We start from the raw sequence: 19755 nt of genomic DNA, 5'->3' as shown, positions 1-19755 counted from the left end.
TAGTGCATTTGCATGTCAAGACATCATCACCTGGAACACACAGCACATTTCAACTATTTGAGAGATAAGCATTGCTGTGGAGAAGCGTTACAAAAAATAGAGCATATTTACAAACATTTCAAAACATTAAATGAGAATAAGAATAATCAGCTCACCTGTGAGGAAGTTATGAAGCTCTCTTGAACCGTGATATCGGGAGGTTCCAGAACAACGTCCACATTCCTCCTCTTGAAGAGCTGCAAACAAAAGAAACAAAAACAACAAACACTGTATCAATATCTCCACATTCTTCAATGTACAATCTCACTGAAGAGACTGTGCTGTATTATTGGAAGGCAATGTCCATTGAATTACACAGCACGAGTCCATATATATAGAGCTGGGTAACCTCTGCAGACCAAAAAAGCAAACTTGGTGCACACACACACAAAAAAAAAACACATTCCAAAAGCATAAAACATATCATTTTGGGTTCAAAATTGGGAAATGGTTTGCACACAACATACCAAATAAATATGTTGGAATATTCATATTTTCCAGCAAATCAATGTTTATTTAATTCATCTGGTACAAAGAAAATAATGCCTCCGACGACACTTGGTGGTGGAGGAATAAACACACTACAAATTATGGTAAAACATACTGCATGACAGCTCTGTAGATGTGCGTACTATAATCTTGTATGTGTAACACAAACTCCAACATAATGATCCCACTTTCATTCATTCAATGAGCAACAGCAATTTTAATCTAGATCAAATGGTTCAAGATTACATGCTTACACAGCCTGTTCAGGAACACAATATTCATATCATAATATGCCAATTCTTCATAATTCCTTTCTGACCTGTGCCCTGGGCAGTAGAACATGACTACAATGTACAATCACTGCACGACATAATAATGCCTCCGGCACCACTTCGTGGCAAAGGCATAAAAAAACAGCTTCCAAAAGTGTACGAGGGCAGTAATACTGCAACGTTTTACACAATGAGCCCATGTGCATCATTGCAACCAAGCTGAAAAATTGACCAAACTATTCACTATATTAAAGATTTTATGCATACACTGTAAATCGTTGTAATGCCTAATAATGCCGGTATACAGCGATGCTAAATTCAAAATGCATCAACTATGGCTCTAGCTCTTATGGGCTGTCACATTGCCATGGCCCTATTACTTTTGGAATGCAACCTTAAAGGAGACCTCCGCATGATTTTCAGATTTTTTAAATTTGAGCAACTATAAATTAGCTATACTATGGACAAAGTTTCAGAATTTATGATAATTGGGATGACGAATAAGAATATTTTCTAAATTTAGAACAAATTGCAACGAACAAGGATTATGACATGGCAGAGTCACCATAAGAATGCATGAGTTGGGGCTCAAGGAAGGAGAACAAAAGAAGAAAGCATGCAAAGATTATGCACAGGTGAACTCGCAAGCTAGCGGTATTGTAATGGAATTACACTGCTACATTTCTGAAATATGTGAACCTCCTATGTCATCATACTTGTTCAGTGTAATTTGTTGTAAGGTTTTTCAAAGTATTGTTTCTCTGCTCAAGAACCACGATAAATTCCACAAATTATACATGGCGTTGTCGATTTATGTACTACATGATGTGAAATTATGAAAATCGTCTGGAATATCCCTTTAAAGCAATGGAGGACGGACAGATTTTGCTACAACAGGTATTTCCCATAGACGCCTGCCCGAGTATACTGGCAACTCGTCCTCAACGGGTTAAAGATACACTGTATTTGCTTACAGCTTTTCTTCTGAAATTTTCTCTCATGGCTGAATTTTAAGCAAATCCTTAAATGAATTTTTTTCTCTCGCTTCATTTTGTGATACATCTTTTCGAATTTCACGTCTTCCTCACTTCTCTCTCTTAGCTCCAAGCTTTTCCAACCTTCTCCTTTTTCCTTGAATTGTGTGTAGTTTTATCACTGATCTCTATGTGGGTACACACAGCCAAAGAATCTCAACTGGTGTTGAATGTTGCCCATGAGCATAAATTTCGATGCATATATATTCACTGATGGGCAAGCAGGTTGTGTAAGTCATGGTTTTGAACGTACAAAGTACCCCGCTGGGCAATGAATGAGGATCAATTCAAACCAGTGACCCTTCTTCCCTCACGCTACTGAGTCTATAAACACATACTGTACATAACAATGTGTGGTGAATGAATTGTTCTGAAATGCACAAGGCACCTTCTCCAACATGGTGAGGCAAGATCAATATTTGGAAACGAAAGAAAGAAAGAAAAAGGCATTTTGTCATGATAGTTTAAAGAACACCTTCACACTCCATTGCAACTGCCAAAATGACTAGGCATATAATTCCAGTTTCACCACCTCCCACAGTACGTATGACCTTTTCTTCCTCCCATATCTGCCATGTAGCAAGCCATGCGTGTGTTGATGCAGTAATTGTATACATGCCTGATAGGCACAGATACTGTACATCCTTCTGAGCTATCAGGTAAACAGGGAAACTCAAGGAAAGGTCAAAGGTGAAGGAAAGAGCAGGGCTCAATAAGGCCTTACAGCACAGGCATGCATATTGCAGGAGAGTTGGGCTTTGACGTACAGTGTATAATGTGTACTAGGAAACTATCAAGGTTTCGAAAGAGATTCATGTTGTAATACAGTTCCTGTGAATCATAACCTATCACCAGGTACACTGTAATGCACACAATATGACAAAACAAGGGTTGATGATAAATCGTATTTTGTTTCCATATAATCCAAGCTTTCGTGTAAAATGCAGGCCTACCATATGAAATTGGTACAATGGTAGTTCACAAAGCCTTGTTAACTAAATCACTAAAATCACCCTTGTTTGTTCTTTTTTGTTTTTTTATTGTACATCAAATATTAAACAAGAATCAGAATAAATACACCCAAATATTGCAAATCCCACACAGCAAACATAAGTAAAATTAATCATTTCTCTACTCTTGTTTCATTTATGGTAATATTCCCCCCCCCCCCCCCATTGCCCCCCCCCCCCCCCAAAAAAAAAGAAAGAAAGAAAGAAAAAAGTATCATTAGTTTGTACAAGATTGTAAATAACATGCTCTTTGTTCACCAGCACTACATGTGATGAGTTGCATCTACGTACATTTGTTGTTGTGCACCACCCTGGTACAGCCCTGTCTCGTTTTGACAACAACTGGGCTGTGTATACTTTACAGTATATTGTACAGGGGAGATGTTTTCCGGAGGAAATGACAATGAACCTTCAGTCTGCCCTGTTATGAACATCATAATATTTCTCACCAAGTACTGTATACCAGTACATTATACAGCTGCACATTGTGGCACTGCAACAGGGTGGGACATGCCTGAATCTACAATACCGGGTATTCAGTTTGCCAACCCTACTGTCAACATAGACATGGTGTAAAATATCTCACTGGCACATGCAGGGACATGTACCCAATTCCATGTGTGGCTTGCATTGTCTACATTATTAAAACCCCTTGTGTGATGCGAGTGCCAATTGGCACAGAAAACCCCCATAGCATTGTGCACACTGTCCAAAGTCCCTGGCACAGAAAGAGGTAAAGCCCAAAGCATATTTGGGGGAATACCACCCGGATAAAAAACCTGGAGTGCGCAACTTCATGTCCTAACTAGAAATGTCGCCATAGGCGACTGGTACGCCTCCGCCATAATGCATGATTCTCATTTTAGGTCTATAGTACATGTGGACAATGTGTGATTACATTTTCACAAAATTGGCAAAATATTAAAATGACAAGTTTGTCACAGATGTGTTGAATGTTCACCTTCCTTGACCTAGGTTTAATTGGATGAATACAAGAGCATGTATTTGGGGATTTAAGGACTTTAACTTGACTTTGACCCCTTCATAAGTTTATAAATGCATTGAGTAATTTTCAAGGTAGGGAGAAAAAGTGCAATTTCTGTATTGAATAGTAAATTGTTACCATTTTCATTTGGCCTTTGACCCTAAGATTCATACGATAATCACTGTCAGGCAGAACATGCATAAATATGTATTAAGTTTCAAGATAACTTGAGCCACTTCTGAGATATGGAGGAAAAAGCTTGTTTCTCTCAGCACTTTCACTTGATCTTTGACCATTTGACCTTTGAGGCAAAAAAAAAGAAGAAACTTTTCAGAGAATCTCTATTAGGTTATACATGTACATGCATACACCAAGTGTAAAAAAAAAATAATCCTGCTGGCATTGCATAAATATGACGGAAATAGTAGAATTTTGAAGTGTTGCCTTTGACCTTTGACCCCATGAACCCTAAATTCTCTAGATAATCACTGCCTGTCAGTACATGTATATATACTATGTTCCATGAAGATACCTTGAACAATTTCCAAGGTATATGTAGAAACAAGAGACCTGGGGGTCACGCGCTCACCTGAGTATCGCAAGTTCACCTTCCATGCATTCTTGCACACTCTTACCGGTACCTGAGAACATACTTATGGTGGAATAACTTATGGTGGGGGTAGCTTTGAGAGTGGGGGCATGGTGTCCATTTACATATTCCATCACAATGGTAAAAAATACCTACCAAGTACACTGTACTTTATAGAATGTTGGATTATGCAGCTTGGGGAAAAAAAAGACTTAAAGCCCTATCACTTTTAATTAGAACTAGAGAAAAATATTATAGAATATTCATTAATCTAGGAGGTTTGGATCCCCTGGGGCCCCCAAGGAAAGCATGGTGCCCATTCAAACACTTTGAAATCTTATCCCCATGGGAATGCTACAGTTGTACTTGCCAAGTTTGGTGAAAATCCATTACAGTATGTTGTTTTCAGCAAGAAGATGAAAATTTAGGCCCGCATTTGGACCCCCCCCATCCCATCCCGCTTCCTTGGGTCCCAAGGGGGTGGGGGGGGGGGGGGGGGGTAGGGCACCCCTGATTTTCCCATGAACAAACTTAAAACAACAGTCATCAATATACTGACTCATTGTATCAACTTAGCTCAATCACTTCTGGTTCCAGAGAAAATCTGTAAAGATTCCTTACAGGAGGGGGGGGGGGGGGGGGAGACCCCTGGGGCCCCCAGGTGGGGCATGGTGCCCATTTGATGGAATTGAGATTCTAGCCCCCTAGGGATGCTACCTGCCAAGTTTGGTGAAAATTTGTGATCTAGGGTTTTTAAGAAAAAGATGAAAATTTACAATTTCCGTCCAAATTTAGGTCCCCTGGGGCCGCCCAGATGGGGCATGGTGCCCATTTGATGGGATTGAGATTCTATCCCCCTAGAGATGCTACCTGCCAAGTTTGGTGAAAATTTGTGATAGGGTTTTCAAGAAAAAGATGAAAATTTACCATTTCGGTCCAAATTTAGGCCCCCCTGGGGCCCCCCAGGTGGGGCATGGTGCCCATTTGATGGGAATGAGATTCTTTCCCCCTAGGGATGCTACCTGCCAACTTTGGTGAAAATTCATAGTGGCATTTTCAAGAAAAAGATGAAAATGTACAATTTGGACCCCGTTAGGACCCCTCCCCACCCCCCCCCCCCCCCCCTGGGTCCCAAGGGGGGCACCCCTGATTCCGCCATGAACAAACTTAAAACTACAGTCATCAATGTACTTAATTCATAGTATTAACTTACATTGTAGCTCTATCACTTCTGGTTCTAGAGAAGAAGATTTTTTAAGATTCCTTAATTTTGGGGGGTTTGGGCCCCTCTGGGGACCCCCCAGGTGGGGTATGGTGCCCACTTGAACAAATTGAGATTCTATCCCCCTAGGGATGCTACCTGCCAAGTTTGGTGAAAATCGATCGAGGGGTTCTCAAGAAGAAGACGAAAATGTAAAAAGTTTACGCACGACGGACGACGGACGACGGACGAAGAGCGATCGCAATAGCTCACTAGAGCCTTCGGCTCAGGTGAGCTAAAAAGTGAAGTTTTAATATTTTTACTTGACCTTTTGACCTTTGACCTTTGACCTCGTGACCCCAAACTTTCACCAGAGAATCTAAATTGGGTAATACATGTATACACTAAGTTTCAAGAAAATATCTTCAGGCATTGCATAGATATGGTGGAAATAGTGAAATTTTACATATTTGACCTTGACCTTTTGACCTTTGACCTTGAGCATGTGCATCCAAAAGTTGATAGGCACAACTTCACCCCCTAATACACATACATGCCAAGTTTCATTAGGATACCTCTAAAGATTTTAAGTTACGCTGTCAACAAAATTCATTACGGATGGACGGAAGGACGGACGGACAACTCAAAAACATAATGCCTCCAGCATGTGACACACTGTATCTACGAGACTGCAACAAAGCATGGACTGAATCTGCAGGCACAGACCACGTTATTCTGACCTGCACATTCCTTTCCATTAATATTAGGTTTATATGCAAAATACATTAAAACTGGTAAAACTGCAAAATACAGTGATTTCCATGAAAGACAAATAATTTGATATTTTCTCAATAAGCATACAGGGCTGTAGCACATATTTTAATTTCTATTAAAAGAATATCATTTCGTAGAAAACTTTTGTTTATCTGAAGCATGTGGCTGCAGACTTTATATACACGCTGTATTTATCTCAGTGAGTTTAAATGCACAATCTCCTGCATGCCGGAATCCATACAAATAAACTTCAGGGCATATGTTCTTTCAGCCAGCACTTTCTGGTGACCAGCACCCTTGCCAAATCTGCATTTCACGCTGATCTTACTATCATTGGTCATTTCAAATACCAGTACATCGCATCTGACAAGTTGTCATACACTGTAGACTAAAAACTGGAAGTTTAAGGTTTGCTGATTATAGCTTTCCTGATGATACAGTAGGTCATACATGAAGGATTGCATCAATATTTTTATTTCCATAAAGAAGCAGCTGAATTTTTTTATTTCTTAATTTAATCAAATCACTCACATTTACAGTCAGTGGTGTCAGAATTATTCACATTCTGGGAAATGTTCTTATGTACTTCCCTTTTTCTCTGGTTATACACAGGATAATGGTTTCTCTCGAGATACAGAGTTCAATTCAGTTTTATTTACCTGCTTTCAATTGTCAACACAGCAAAGTAAAATTCAACAAAGTGTCGGCATAATCATATGAATTATGTGCATCAGTATACACTAATATGTAGTAAAAACGGTTGGAAAAACATAAAAAGTCGAATATGGAGCAATGTCATATTGAAGGAACATAACAAGAGGAAACACTTCATGGATAAAGTTTTGAGAAAATTCAGATTGGCGCAACAGGGCATTCATACATGTATACTGATTACAGTACCACAGGATTCTAAAAATAGGGATTAAGACTACAGTAGTTCAAGCAGATGATAGAAATCTAATGAGTTGTATAACGCCAGACCTACAGGCGAGCAAAATGCACAGAGGGGTCACTCAGTGATTCTTCTTCATATTGGCACAGTTACATAGGAGGTCGGCTCTTTATTAATTCCCTTTCTCTTGCATGCTTTTCTTTGGACAGCAAATTCATTTTCCAATAAATCTGCATGTTTCTCCATTCTGTTTTCCCACACTTTATTGCATTTTTTTTTCTGGTATCTCAAAGAAAATCTTACACATTACAATTAATGAATACAATTGAATGTTCCTCAGTTGTTAGCCATTATAATATTTCTATCATAATTTATTCACTTTTTCAATCATTTCTAGAGTTACATTGAGGAAAAAGGGGGGGGGGAAAACAACTTACAATTTGTAAGAATCAATCCTTGACCTTCACTGGATCTATCGCCAAAATCACACTTCATCACTGTACCAAATTTGGGTGAATTTCATGAAGTGTTCCTCCAAATTTTGATCTTAACTTCTGACCTTTCACCTTACTACCTATTAAAATGTCTAGTTTCTCTCTGTATGATTGCACAAAGATTTCTGACAGAACCAGGGTTTACAGAACTTTACTGACAAGCTCAATCTATAGCTAATTTGATGATTCTCAAATCATTTAAAGACAAAACTTGCACATCCTTCAGAAATGCCACATGTACAAGTGTAGGGCCTACAGTGTAATTTATTTCCCTCTAATACCAATTTCCAAATTACGTGGAATACAATATTGCTCTGCTCTTTATATACGTAGTGTACAATTGTAGAACTTTACGTATGCATATCATGTGTGTGTCATTTGCAAATGAATCAACCAGCAAAGCACAGTCTAGTTTATTGGGCAAGGTGCTGAAGGAATTACATGTACTCCTCCAAAGGTTCAAGGTACGTAGTGGCAGTATGTGTTGACTCAGAGTGACTGATTACATGCTGAGTCAATGTCTACAAACCTACAAAGTACAATGTATGATATAAAGGATGCAGTGGTTATTAAGTGACTTCTGCCATTTTTCCCCATGATGGAGTATATTCTTTTCTTTTTCTTTCTTTTCTTTTTTCTTTTTTTTTTTTGGGCGGGGGGGGGGGGGGGGGGGGGGGGGGGTTCTCCTCTCTCCCTGCTCCACAGCCTTTCTCATCTCTACCTTGTTCCAGAAAAGTAAACCTGTCCACTGTAGAGGTCCCATGCCACAAAAGTCAATGTCTTTAATATTAAAGATAATAAAAAGTTTTGGTACCTCAAAAGCTTCCCTGAATTTCCTTGTCTTGGTTTGTGTTTCAGGTTAAAGTACGTTGTCTGTGAGAATTACTCGCCCCAAAGTGCTCTCATGTCTTAGTAATCATGCAATAATGGTTTCGTACCAGAGCCAACGCTGTACAGCGTCGATAAATATTGTACGAAAACACCGACTGCGACCAGCAGCGTGCAGCCCATTGTACGCATAGCTAACTGCGACCAGCAGCCCCATACGCATAGCGTAATGGGGCTTCGCATTGTAGCATTCAGGATCATGACAGAATTAGTATCGCGGGTGAATGTCAACTTAAAATCCAAAAATTTCTTCGATTTGAAGACTTACCAATTAAGTTGAAGTATTGAAAACAGTATTGAACAACGTTTGGTTCTGCCAATAGCCCCTTTCTGTTCGAATTGATGACTGAATGTGACTCGGTCGAGAGGACCTTGGGAGAGCTACTAGTACATACACTGGATACCATGGCCAGCGCATGCGCACACAAACATCTTATCCGTTCATGGATTTGAAATTTGTGTGCATGTGATGTGTTCGCATGCACTGGCTGTAGTATTCAGTGTACTGTATGTAGCTCTCCTAAGGTCCTGTCGACCGAGTCACATTCAGTCATCAATTCGAACAGAAAGGGACTATAGGCAGAACCAAACGTTGCCCGAAGCCTGTTTTCAATACTTCAACTTAATTGGTAAGTCTTCAAATTGAAGAATTTATGGGATTTTAAGTTGACATTTACCCTGCGATACTAAATCTGTCATGATCCTGAATGCTACAATGCGAAGCCCGATTACGCTATGCGTATGGGACTGCTGGTCGCTATGCGTATGGGGCTGCTGGTCGCAGTTAATTGCATGATTACTAAGACATGAGAGCACTTTGGGGCGAGTAAGTCTCACAGTGTTAGTTATATGAAAGGTACTTTAACCTGAAACACAAACTAAGACAAGGAAATTCAAGGACACTTTTGAGGTACCAAAACTTTTTATTGTCTTTAAAAGGTAGAATTCTTCCAGTGAATGAGGCCCCAACATTTTATTTGTGAGTACATCCAAGTATGCAAGTACAGTCCTCTTAATAATGATTACCTTCAATTTCTTTGCCATCTCTGTGATCTGTTCAGCTTTACAACTGCAGGCATTACACAACAACCGATCTCCATGACCAGTGTGTCTCCACAGTTTAAAGGTGTTTACAGTATACCTGAGTGCTGCACATGACTGTGTACTACACTTCACAACACAAACAAACAACCTTAAAATTGAGGATTTATAATGCAATGATCAGCATACATTCCTCTTATTATCAAAAAGGGAAAGAAACCAGTGAGAGAGGGAACAGCTCAATGAGTAATCATAATAATCAACAAGGACGGAGGTCTCCTGTATTCATAATTTGTTCTTAACACGCCATACAAACTGCTTCAATCACAAAACACTGCCTTTTTCTGACATAGATCTGGCTATTGTATCATTGTCCCAGTCATTTTCCATACATCATGTACTTCACATTCTTCTATGAGTTTATTCAACTGATGCGTGTAGCATTTTCTGTTCTTTCTTGTTTTTCCCCCGAGTCAATTCATTATGCATGGTATTGGACTGTATTGTACTGTATTGTATTGTATTGTATTGTATTGTATTGTATTGTATTGCATTGTATTTGTCCTGATATACAGTGTTGCTTTTTGGTTGAATGAATAATAATGAAATGAGTTGAAGGCTTTGAACTAAGTACACATACATGAGGGTCATGCATTTATAACATCAGCCTTATTGACTGTCACATTTTGGAAGAAGGCACTGGTTACCTGTATGAAAGACTCAAGTTCCTGTATATAATGTACAATTGTATTGTCCAGTGAAAAGAACAATGCATGTACATGCAGCCAATGTATAAACATGTCCCACACATACCAGCATCAGCATCAACAATCGCACTCACCACTCAGCTGTATGTACAAGTCTGCTTTTTACAACACATTTTATCACAACAAACCGAAAATCCATAAGGACAAGATAAGATGTGCAGAAACAGTCCAGTCCTCTGGACGGAGTATCAGAGCAAATCATTTTTCATTCGTGGTAAAATCCTTGAGCTATCATGTGATCCTTGCACAGATGAATTACAAGTGTACACATGTACAACAGTGCATGTTGTGTGTGTGTGTTTGTGTGTGTGTGTGTGATGTACGTATGTGTGTGTGTGTTTTATGTGTGCATGCTTGTTTTGTTGGTTACCAACTATCGGAACTTTGTTCTATTTTCTAATGCAAAATTCAGATTCCAGTAGAAAACTTTGGTGTATCCTTCAGAAACACAAAATTTAAATTGCTTGTAGATGTCACATGTTCTGAATGTCTCCTCATCAATCAACAAAAATAAAGTCAGACATGCAAACAACCAAATAGCCAATGATTGAAACAAACAGATCCTATGAAGTGGCTTTCTACAAGTTTTTTGAGTGTGCTAATCATATCACTTTCGGCACTCAACACACATGAAACCAGTTTTAATAAAATGTTCACATTTATTTTCCCTTGAAGGTATAGGTTTTCACTTCATGCGTTTCTACAACAATGCATTATATATAGAGAACCATTTGCACACTAGTGGTTGCTTTGTTGTGCAAACCTCAGTAAGCTATAAGTCATTCCGGTGACTAGGAAGATTATTATTATTTATTTATCTATTTATCTAATTTTTTTTTTTTTTTTTTTTTGGGGGGGGGAATAAGAAAGAACTTATCCACAAAATATGGCTATGTCAATGGAAGTGTTCACTTTGAATTCACTTTTCGGCATCAAAATCTGTCATCCCACACTCACTGTTTTCCAGACATCCTAATTGTTTTCATTCAGGACCAGGACCATTTTCATCTCCGCCATAACAAAGTATATCTCACCTGTTCTTCCCTCTTCTGTTTCCTCAGCTGGATCCCAACTTCTTCCCTTCTCCTCCTCAGCTCCTCCGAGTCTAGAGCCTTGTTCTTGAATAACCTGAAGTGTTCTTTGTTTGAGCTAGCCATGGTTTGTGTTCTTCTATTCTGGGGTATAAGGTAAATTGTGGAGCAAAAAATTAGACACAAATAAATAAACGAATGAATTAAAGTAAAAGATAGAATGGCATGTGAGATCACAGGAAATACAATGTACATTCAGCTTTGATATTTGGAAAGGTCACACAACAGAAATTAACATTTTAAATTTTATGGAGGGTGTTACAGTACAAAGAGAAGGATATTAATCTACTTATTGGCACAACATAACCACAAAACAACTAAACAAGTATCCCAGATCCTGATGATTTATTATAGTTATAGCCATATAGAAGTGAAATATCCTGTTTGCAACAGGCTTTGTACAGCAGGGCACCTACATGTAGGCAGTAGGGACCATTTCATTCATTGATGAAAGGGCCCAATCAGGTGTCACTTCTCATAACACTTATAACTCCTGCTTGGGTTCTAAAGTGGAACTAAGCACACATGATGGCTGTTCATTAGCTGTTTAATTGATGAATGAAAGTGCCCTGCCACAAACAGTTGCAATACTCTAGACTACATCATTACATCATTGATACATGCACAATATCAAAGAATCAAGACTTCTCTTTTTCTTTTTCTGTGAAGCTGCAGAATCATTCAGTTAAGAAACCATGGCCATGGGCATGGCACATGTAGAGCCTAGAGGTACAACTGTATGGCCACAGGCCACCATTGGCATTTACCATGCAATGATGTGTAGGCCCAAGCTAGGGAAAGCACTCGACTAGATCTACTCAAATTGTTGTTTGTACCATCATAAAATAACATGATCACGATTCTAGACAATCACGAGCGAGTCATGACATGGCTCATGTCACATGTGAAAATGTGCAGTCACCACCAGTATCACACAACTGCAAATCAATGCATTATCATCATCAAAAAAATCGTAAATTACGTTTATTACATGACAACAACAACAACAACGAAGTGGATAAAGAGAAAAACACAAGGCTATAATCTCACTCGATGAAAACGATCTTTGAATGAATGGATGGAATACGAGACAGCACGCCCGTCACGGGCCGTGCACCCCCTAACCTACACATAGCACCATTTACTTGCATGCACGACGTGCCATGCTATCGCGCAGCCTACGTAGTTCCCCATTGCCATATTCACTTCTCATCCACTTTTGCACATTACGACTCAAGAGTACGACAGTCATACTCATACATTTGACTATAGATTTCGCATGCATGCGGTCGATGAATACATTTATAAATTGCATTTTCACTTAATCAATTACTAAATAATCGAAATATGTACACATCACGGCACTTACGCAGCGTAAAATGGAATTATTCGAGTTTCAGAAGGCGGGTTTCAGTCTGATCCACCCAGTTCAGTTTACTGCGGTGTCTTCGTACGTGTGCTTCGTTCCCTTTGCGTTACGTTTGTCGTGTGCATAATGAAATCTTGAAGTCTTATGTACAGCCGTTTTCTATTTATAATCTGTATACTTGTGTAGGTTGAAGTATTGGCCACACTGGCACCCTGCAGTCTAATAGAAGAGAGCAGCAAAATCAAGTAAAAAGACTGTCTTTCCGTCTAACTACCGGCAAAAAATTAGAGCGCATGGCTAGTCTTTCACAGGAAAACTTATCCAAATTTCGAGTTCATTTCCGGCAATGGTCGTCATCCATCGTACTTCCAATGATAAGCATCTATCTCCTCGCGCCCTCTGGGCCTCAGCGAGTTTTCATTCTTTCTTTCTTTCTTTCTTTCTTTCTTTCTTTCTTTCTTTCTTTCTTTCTTTCTTTCTTTCTTTCTTTCTTTCTTTCTTTCTTTCTTTCTTTCTTTCTTTCTTTCTTCCTTCTTCTTTCTTTCTTTCTTCTTTCTTTCTTTCTTTCTTTCTTTCTTTCTTTCTCTCTTTCCATTTTTTTTTTTCCCGGAGATAAGCCCTATAAGCCCCTACCTCAGTTTCGGATCTTTGTCTTTCTAAGAAATAATGATCCCCAAAACAGTTTAATCAAGATCAGACTACACTACTGACTGGGACACCCGGGATCGATCCATCTATCTAGGGGAGGTATCCCCGTACGAGCGAATTGTATCTCCCTGTAGTCGTTCTGTGATAAGTGTCAAAATCATGTCACTAGGCTATATCTACGGGCGGAAGCCACCAAAAGATATAGGAAAAACTTCATAGGGCCTACTTACGGAAATTATGGCGATCATAACGATGCTAACATTGTTGAGACAATGATAGTGATGATGATGATGATGATGATGATGATGATGAAGGCGTAAATGAGATCGTATGAATAGCATACAAGTCATACATAAATCATCAAAATGAAAATGATGATTTTTATGGCCTTGTTTACTCAGGGCAGCCTCTTCAATGTTATTGCTCTTTTAGAGCTCTTTCAGAGGGCCGAATGAGTTAGATGTAACAGTTGTATATCACACGTCCATAGGGCCGAATGAGATCCATAGGGTCTAGCACAGGGGGCCGCGATAGAAGCGAGCTTTTGCGGCGCAAATTTTTATGACGCGCTCAACTCGACCCCCGAATAATTGACTGAATTGGATATTGCAACTGCTGGAAACGAAAATGTCTCGCGCATGATGTGCATGCCTATGGGACCTATAGCTGCCTATAGGATTAGCGTCGCAGATCTACATCTCGTTATAGGATCATCTTTACTAAATATTGTTATCATTATTTTCATCATCATTGTCGTCATCACTATTTACTCTCATCACTATACAGATATCGTTATCATTTTCAGACGCCTATGCAAGTGAGGTGCTGAATATCCAGCACATTTAGGATTTTGAAAGAAAATAGGTCCATATATAGAATTTTGTTTCTTGAATGGGAGGGAGGGATGCATGGTGAGACTGAAAATTATGTCAACATTAAATTAATCGTCATCCAGCATTATGCACTCCCGTTCTCCAGGGCGGATCATTTGCAGTTGGTAAGGTCTTATTTACCCCCCTCCTCTTCCTATTCCTCCGCCCGCCTTCTCTCCCTCTCTCCCTCTTAATCTCTGCCTCCCTCTCGATCTCTCGAATACTCATCTCCTTTTGTCAAGTCAAAAATATTACGCATGACCTTAAAACGAGATAGAAAACAGAACAGTTTGAATATCAAGGATATTTTCTCTTCACCGTATAACAACGGCGTAGCCAGGATTTCATCTTAGGGGGGGCGGTTAGCCTGCGAGGAAGCGAAGCGACCGAGCCCGAGCGAGCGGAGCGAGCGAGGGGGGGAGGGTGTGGGAGGGGGGTGTCCCCCCTCCCACGGTAAGAACTTTTTGCATTTTGATGTTGTAAATGGTGCAATTTGATGCATGCTTTTCCGCGTTTCATCGACGTGAAACAGTCCCACTTGTTTAAGGTAGCAGTTTTATTTTGATGTAGATTATTATTGAACAATTTGCCTATAAAATGGTATAATTTAAATACACTTCTTGTATTAATTCTTTTCACTGAATATCATGAAAGCGACTGAACCCGAGCAAGCGGAGCGAGCGAGGGGGAGGGGAGGGGGTGGGAGGGGGTGTCCCCCTCCCATGGTGAGAACTTTTTGCATTTTGATGTTGCAAATGGTGCAATTTCATGCATGTTTTTGCGCGTTTTATCGACGTGAAACAGTTACATTAGTGTAAGGTAGCAGTATATTTTGATGTAGATTATTATTGAACAATTTGCCTATAAAATGGTATCATTAAAATAATCTTCTTGTATTAATTCTTTTCACTGAATATCATGAACGCGACTGAACCCGAGCGAGCGGAGCGAGCGAAGGAGGAGGGGGAGGGTGTGGGAGGGGGTGTACCCCCTCCCACGGTGAGAACTTTTTGCATTTTGATGTTGCAAATGGTGCAACTTGATGCATGTTTTTGCGTGTTTTAACGAGTTGAAACAGTCCCACTTGTTTAAGGTTGCAGTATATTTTGATGTAGATTATCATTGAACAATTTGCCTATAATATGGTATGATTTAAATACACTTCTTGTATTAATTCTTTTCACTGAATATCATGAACGCGACTGAACCCGAGCAAGCGGAGCGAGCGAAGGGAGAGGGGAGGGTGTGGGAGGGGGTCCCCTCCCACGGTGAGAACTTTTTGCATTTTGATGTTGCAAATGATACAATTTGATGCATGTTTTTGCGCGTTTTATCGACGTGAAACAGTAACATTAGTGTAAGGTAGCAGTATATTTTGATGTAGATTATTATTGAACAATTTGCTTATAAAATGGTATCAATTTGAATAATCTTCTTGTATTAATTCTTTTCACTGAATATCATGAACGCGACTGAACCCGAGCGAGCGGAGCGAGCGAAGGGGGAGGGGGAGGGTGTGGGAGGGGGAGGGGGAGGGTGTGGGAGGGGGTGTCCCCCCTCCCACGGTGAGAACTTTTTGCATTTTGATGTTGCAATGGTGCAATTTGATGCATGTTTTTGCGCGTTTTATCGACGTGAAACAGTAACATTAGTGTAAGGCAGCAGTATATTTTGATGTAGATTATCATTGAACAATTTTGCCTATAATATGGTATGATTTAAATACACTTCTTGTATTAATTCTTTTCACTGAATATCATGAACGCGACTGAACCCGAGCAAGCGGAGCGAGCGAAGGGAGGTGTGGGAGTGGGAGGAAAGGTGTGGGAGGGGGTGTCCCCCCTCCCACGGTGAGAACTTTTTGCATTTTGATGTTGCAAATGATGCAGTTTGATGCATGTTTTTGCGCGTTTTATCGACGTGAAACAGTAACATTAGTGTAAGGTAGCAGTATATTTTGATGTAGATTATTATTGAACAATTTGCTTATAAAATGGTATCATTTTGAATAATCTTCTTGTATTCATTCTTTTCACTGAATATCATGAAAGCGACTGAACCCGAGCGAGCGGAGCGAGCGAAGGGGGAGGGTGTGGGAGGGGGGTGTCCCCCCTCCCACGGTGAGAACTTTTTACATATTGATGTTGCAAAATGGTGCAATTTGATGCATGTTTTTGCGTGTTTTAACGAGTTGAAGCAGTCCCACTTGTTTGAGGTTGCAGTATATTTTAGTGTAGATTATTATTGAACAATTTGCCTATATTTAAATACACTTCTTGTATTAATTCTTACACTGAATATCATGAACGCTGTCTGTTCAGCAATCAAACAGAAAAAGCATGCACACGAGGTTGTAGATAGGGGCATATCCCCTCCCACACGAAGGGGATTTTGCGTTTTCAGACCTGAAATTCAGCGATCTGGTGCAAATTTTTGGTGCAATACTTTTTGATCGAAGTGTTAAAATCACGGAATTTAGCTCTTATTCCGAATGTGCACCATCTGTGTGTCAGTGTATAAATTCTAGTGAGGTAGAGCTTAGGGGAAGGGGAATTCCGCCTCCCGCTCGCGGAGCTTTTGCGTTTTTAGAATTGAAATAAAGCGATCTGGGTATATATAGCCACAGTCTACATGGCGGAAGGGGGGGGGGGGGGGAGGAGGGGCGGGTGAGCAGGGAGAAGGCGTCCACCTTTCCCTTCCGATGGAGCTTTTGCCTTTTTAAGGTTGAAATTGAGATATCTCGTATACGCATATTTGATGGAATCAACATTTGGGAAATCAAAAAAAAAAAAAAAAAAAACTGATGGGGGGAGGGGACTGAGGGAGGAAAGGGTCGATTAAAAGGGGAAATTCCCCTTATACATGAGGGAACCTTGAGTTTTTGGAAGGTATGTGATAAGTCTTGTGCACTCAGAATTATTCATAATTTTTTTGTAAATCTAAAAAGTGTACTAAGCTAGGGAAAGAGGCACAGAGGGGGAGGGTTTGGGAGGGGGATACCCCCTCCCAAGCACGAGAGATTTTGCATATTTTGAATTGAAATTCAACGATCTGGTGCACACTTTGAGTGAAATATTCAAAAAAATATCTTATTTGATGAAAGGTTGCAAAGGAGACCCGCTTCATGTGCATGCATACAGTATACACGCATTTTTTTTTTTCCGCCTCCCAAATCCCCGGTCCAAATCTTAGGGGGGGGGGGGGGGGGGGGGGCGACCGCCCCCATCGCCCCCCCCCCCCCCCCCTGGCTACGCCAGTGCCGTATAACGCTTAGTACGAGTCGTTGGTAGTCACATGATCGTATACTCTTTACACCAACCAGGTCAGGGTCGAGGGTGATTACTGGTTCCAAAACGATTCACTCAACCATTAAAGGTCAGGACTGGACTATTTGGCCTATGGCCAATACGAAGAGTATCATCACAAAACAGTTTAACTCCCTTGAGTCTTGTCAATTTGAGGTACAGTGATCAGTGGCGGATGGGGGGGGGGGGAAGGGGCTTTAATTTTTCTTTAAATAAATGAAATAAAAAAAAATGAAAGGGAGCGTGTAAGCCCCCACCACTTTAAATATATACATTGTAATGGCGGTTCTAGGGCAATACATGCCCTTTGACAATATTATATCCCTGGACCTACCCATAACCCAAACTCTAACCCTAAACCTATACCTAACACTTATCTTTACTCTATACCCTATCACTAACAGGTATAAGCTCGGGGGCGGGGGGGGGGGGGGAATAATCATCCTCTGGGGTAACCCGGGGGTAGTTGCCCTGATACATGTAGTGGCACCAAATATTTGCACTGAAGCCCCCCCCCCTTTTTTTTTTTTTGGTTACAGCTCGTTATTCCGAAGGTTCGATATTCCGAAGGCTCTTTATTCCTAAGATTCGTTATTCCGAAGGTTCGTTGTTCCGAATTTCATTTTTGGATTGACCAATCTTCGAAATAAGGAACCTTCGGAATAACGCCACAAATTTTCGGATTAACGAACCCTTTTTCATTTTCGGATTAACGAACCTGTAGATATAGGGAATTTGCGTGTTTCGGATTAACGACCCTTCGGAATAACGAACCTTCGGAATAGCGAATCTTCGGAATAACGAACAGCACCCTTTTTTTAAACCGAATTCCTGGATCCGCCCCTGGTAATAACCGATCAAACTCATTAAAGCCAACAAAATATTGAAGGTATACTCATGACTTTTATTTTTATTCAAGTGAATTATCACTAGAAAGGTTTAGATTGCTCTTTAATTGATGATGTAGCCCTCTGAAATATTTCAAACTGCCACTTAACCTTTCCATAAATACATCATTTACTTTTGTCATCATTGCAAAGTACTCTAGTATGTAATGTTTCACTCATGATTGAATTTATCGTATTCCATTTAGTGCACAATATGAGATGTATTCTACCTTACGACTTGATCTTTACAAATAAATTATTGATATACGATATGGTCAAATGTGGGTTTATGTAAGTATCATGTGTTACTTGTTCTTGGATGGAAAACTTAGTATTATTGAATTGAATTGAATCGGGCCGTAGTAGCAAGTTCTTCATAAAGTAATTTGTGAGGTGCATAATGATTATATATAATTATATATATATATATATATATATATATATATATATATATATATTAATATTTTTATATATATATATATATATATATGAGGAGTTTGTTCGCAAAAACCGATAAGTCCATTTCTGAAGATTTTGAAGTACCGTCTCTGTCGTAAAGTACAAAATAATACCTGTTAAATGATATTTTGGGAATTACATATAAAGGTACATTTTTGAAGTAATGGTCAAAAGAAGCAAGCAAACATTTTCTTATTATTCTCTTTATTTTTCTTGAACTTCAATCGCAAATATCTCCATTTGGCAAATATGGACTTATCGGTTTTTGCGAACAAACTCTTCATATATAATATATCAAAATTAGTGTTGTTTATCAAAAACAGCATCATTCTTCTGGTTGACTTTTACTTCTTTCATATTGTCAAAGTGAATCGAATTAAGAATACCTTGGTATTACGATCTGATATCAAGTTGTATTTGGATGACCACACAAATATTAAGAAAACAACAACAACGAAAACCTATATGTTGGAACGCTGTGTTAAAAAAAAAATAAAACACTATGCATTATAAGTTTACAGTGTTTCAATGAATTCGATCAATTATTGTAACAACAGTAATATAACTGAACTGAAAACAAAACACAGCCTGTTACTAAAAGCGAAGAGTAGTGACCAGTGTGATGTAATCATTGAATATGTGGATGGTT

At 39.5% G+C, this 19755-nt stretch overlaps 1 protein-coding gene across 2 annotated transcripts in view; it reads right to left on the bottom strand.

The window, feature by feature from the left end:
• LOC139724809 (importin subunit alpha-7-like) overlaps positions 1-13041 on the bottom strand; it is a 34556-nt gene extending 21515 nt beyond the window's left edge. Inside the window, exons 1-3 of one of the 2 annotated variants that reach the window (XM_071635935.1) lie at positions 12936-13041; positions 11510-11650; positions 156-236 (exon numbers count right to left, since the gene is read on the bottom strand). In XM_071635935.1, the coding sequence (XP_071492036.1) occupies positions 156-236; positions 11510-11632 (204 nt within the window). In that variant the 5' untranslated portion in view covers positions 11633-11650; positions 12936-13041. The remainder of the gene's footprint in view (positions 1-155; positions 237-11509; positions 11651-12935) is intronic. The other variant, XM_071635943.1, reaches the window with a different exon arrangement.
• Between the last annotated feature and the right edge of the window lie 6714 nt (positions 13042-19755).

Source organism: Diadema antillarum, unplaced genomic scaffold, assembly GCF_040938485.1.
Source record: "Diadema antillarum isolate AM-2024a unplaced genomic scaffold, OU_Dant_1.0 scf00000015, whole genome shotgun sequence".
NCBI lineage: Eukaryota > Metazoa > Echinodermata > Echinoidea > Diadematoida > Diadematidae > Diadema > Diadema antillarum.
Note: the sequence above shows the minus strand (reverse complement) of the source record. Positions and strands in the feature narration are given on the sequence as shown.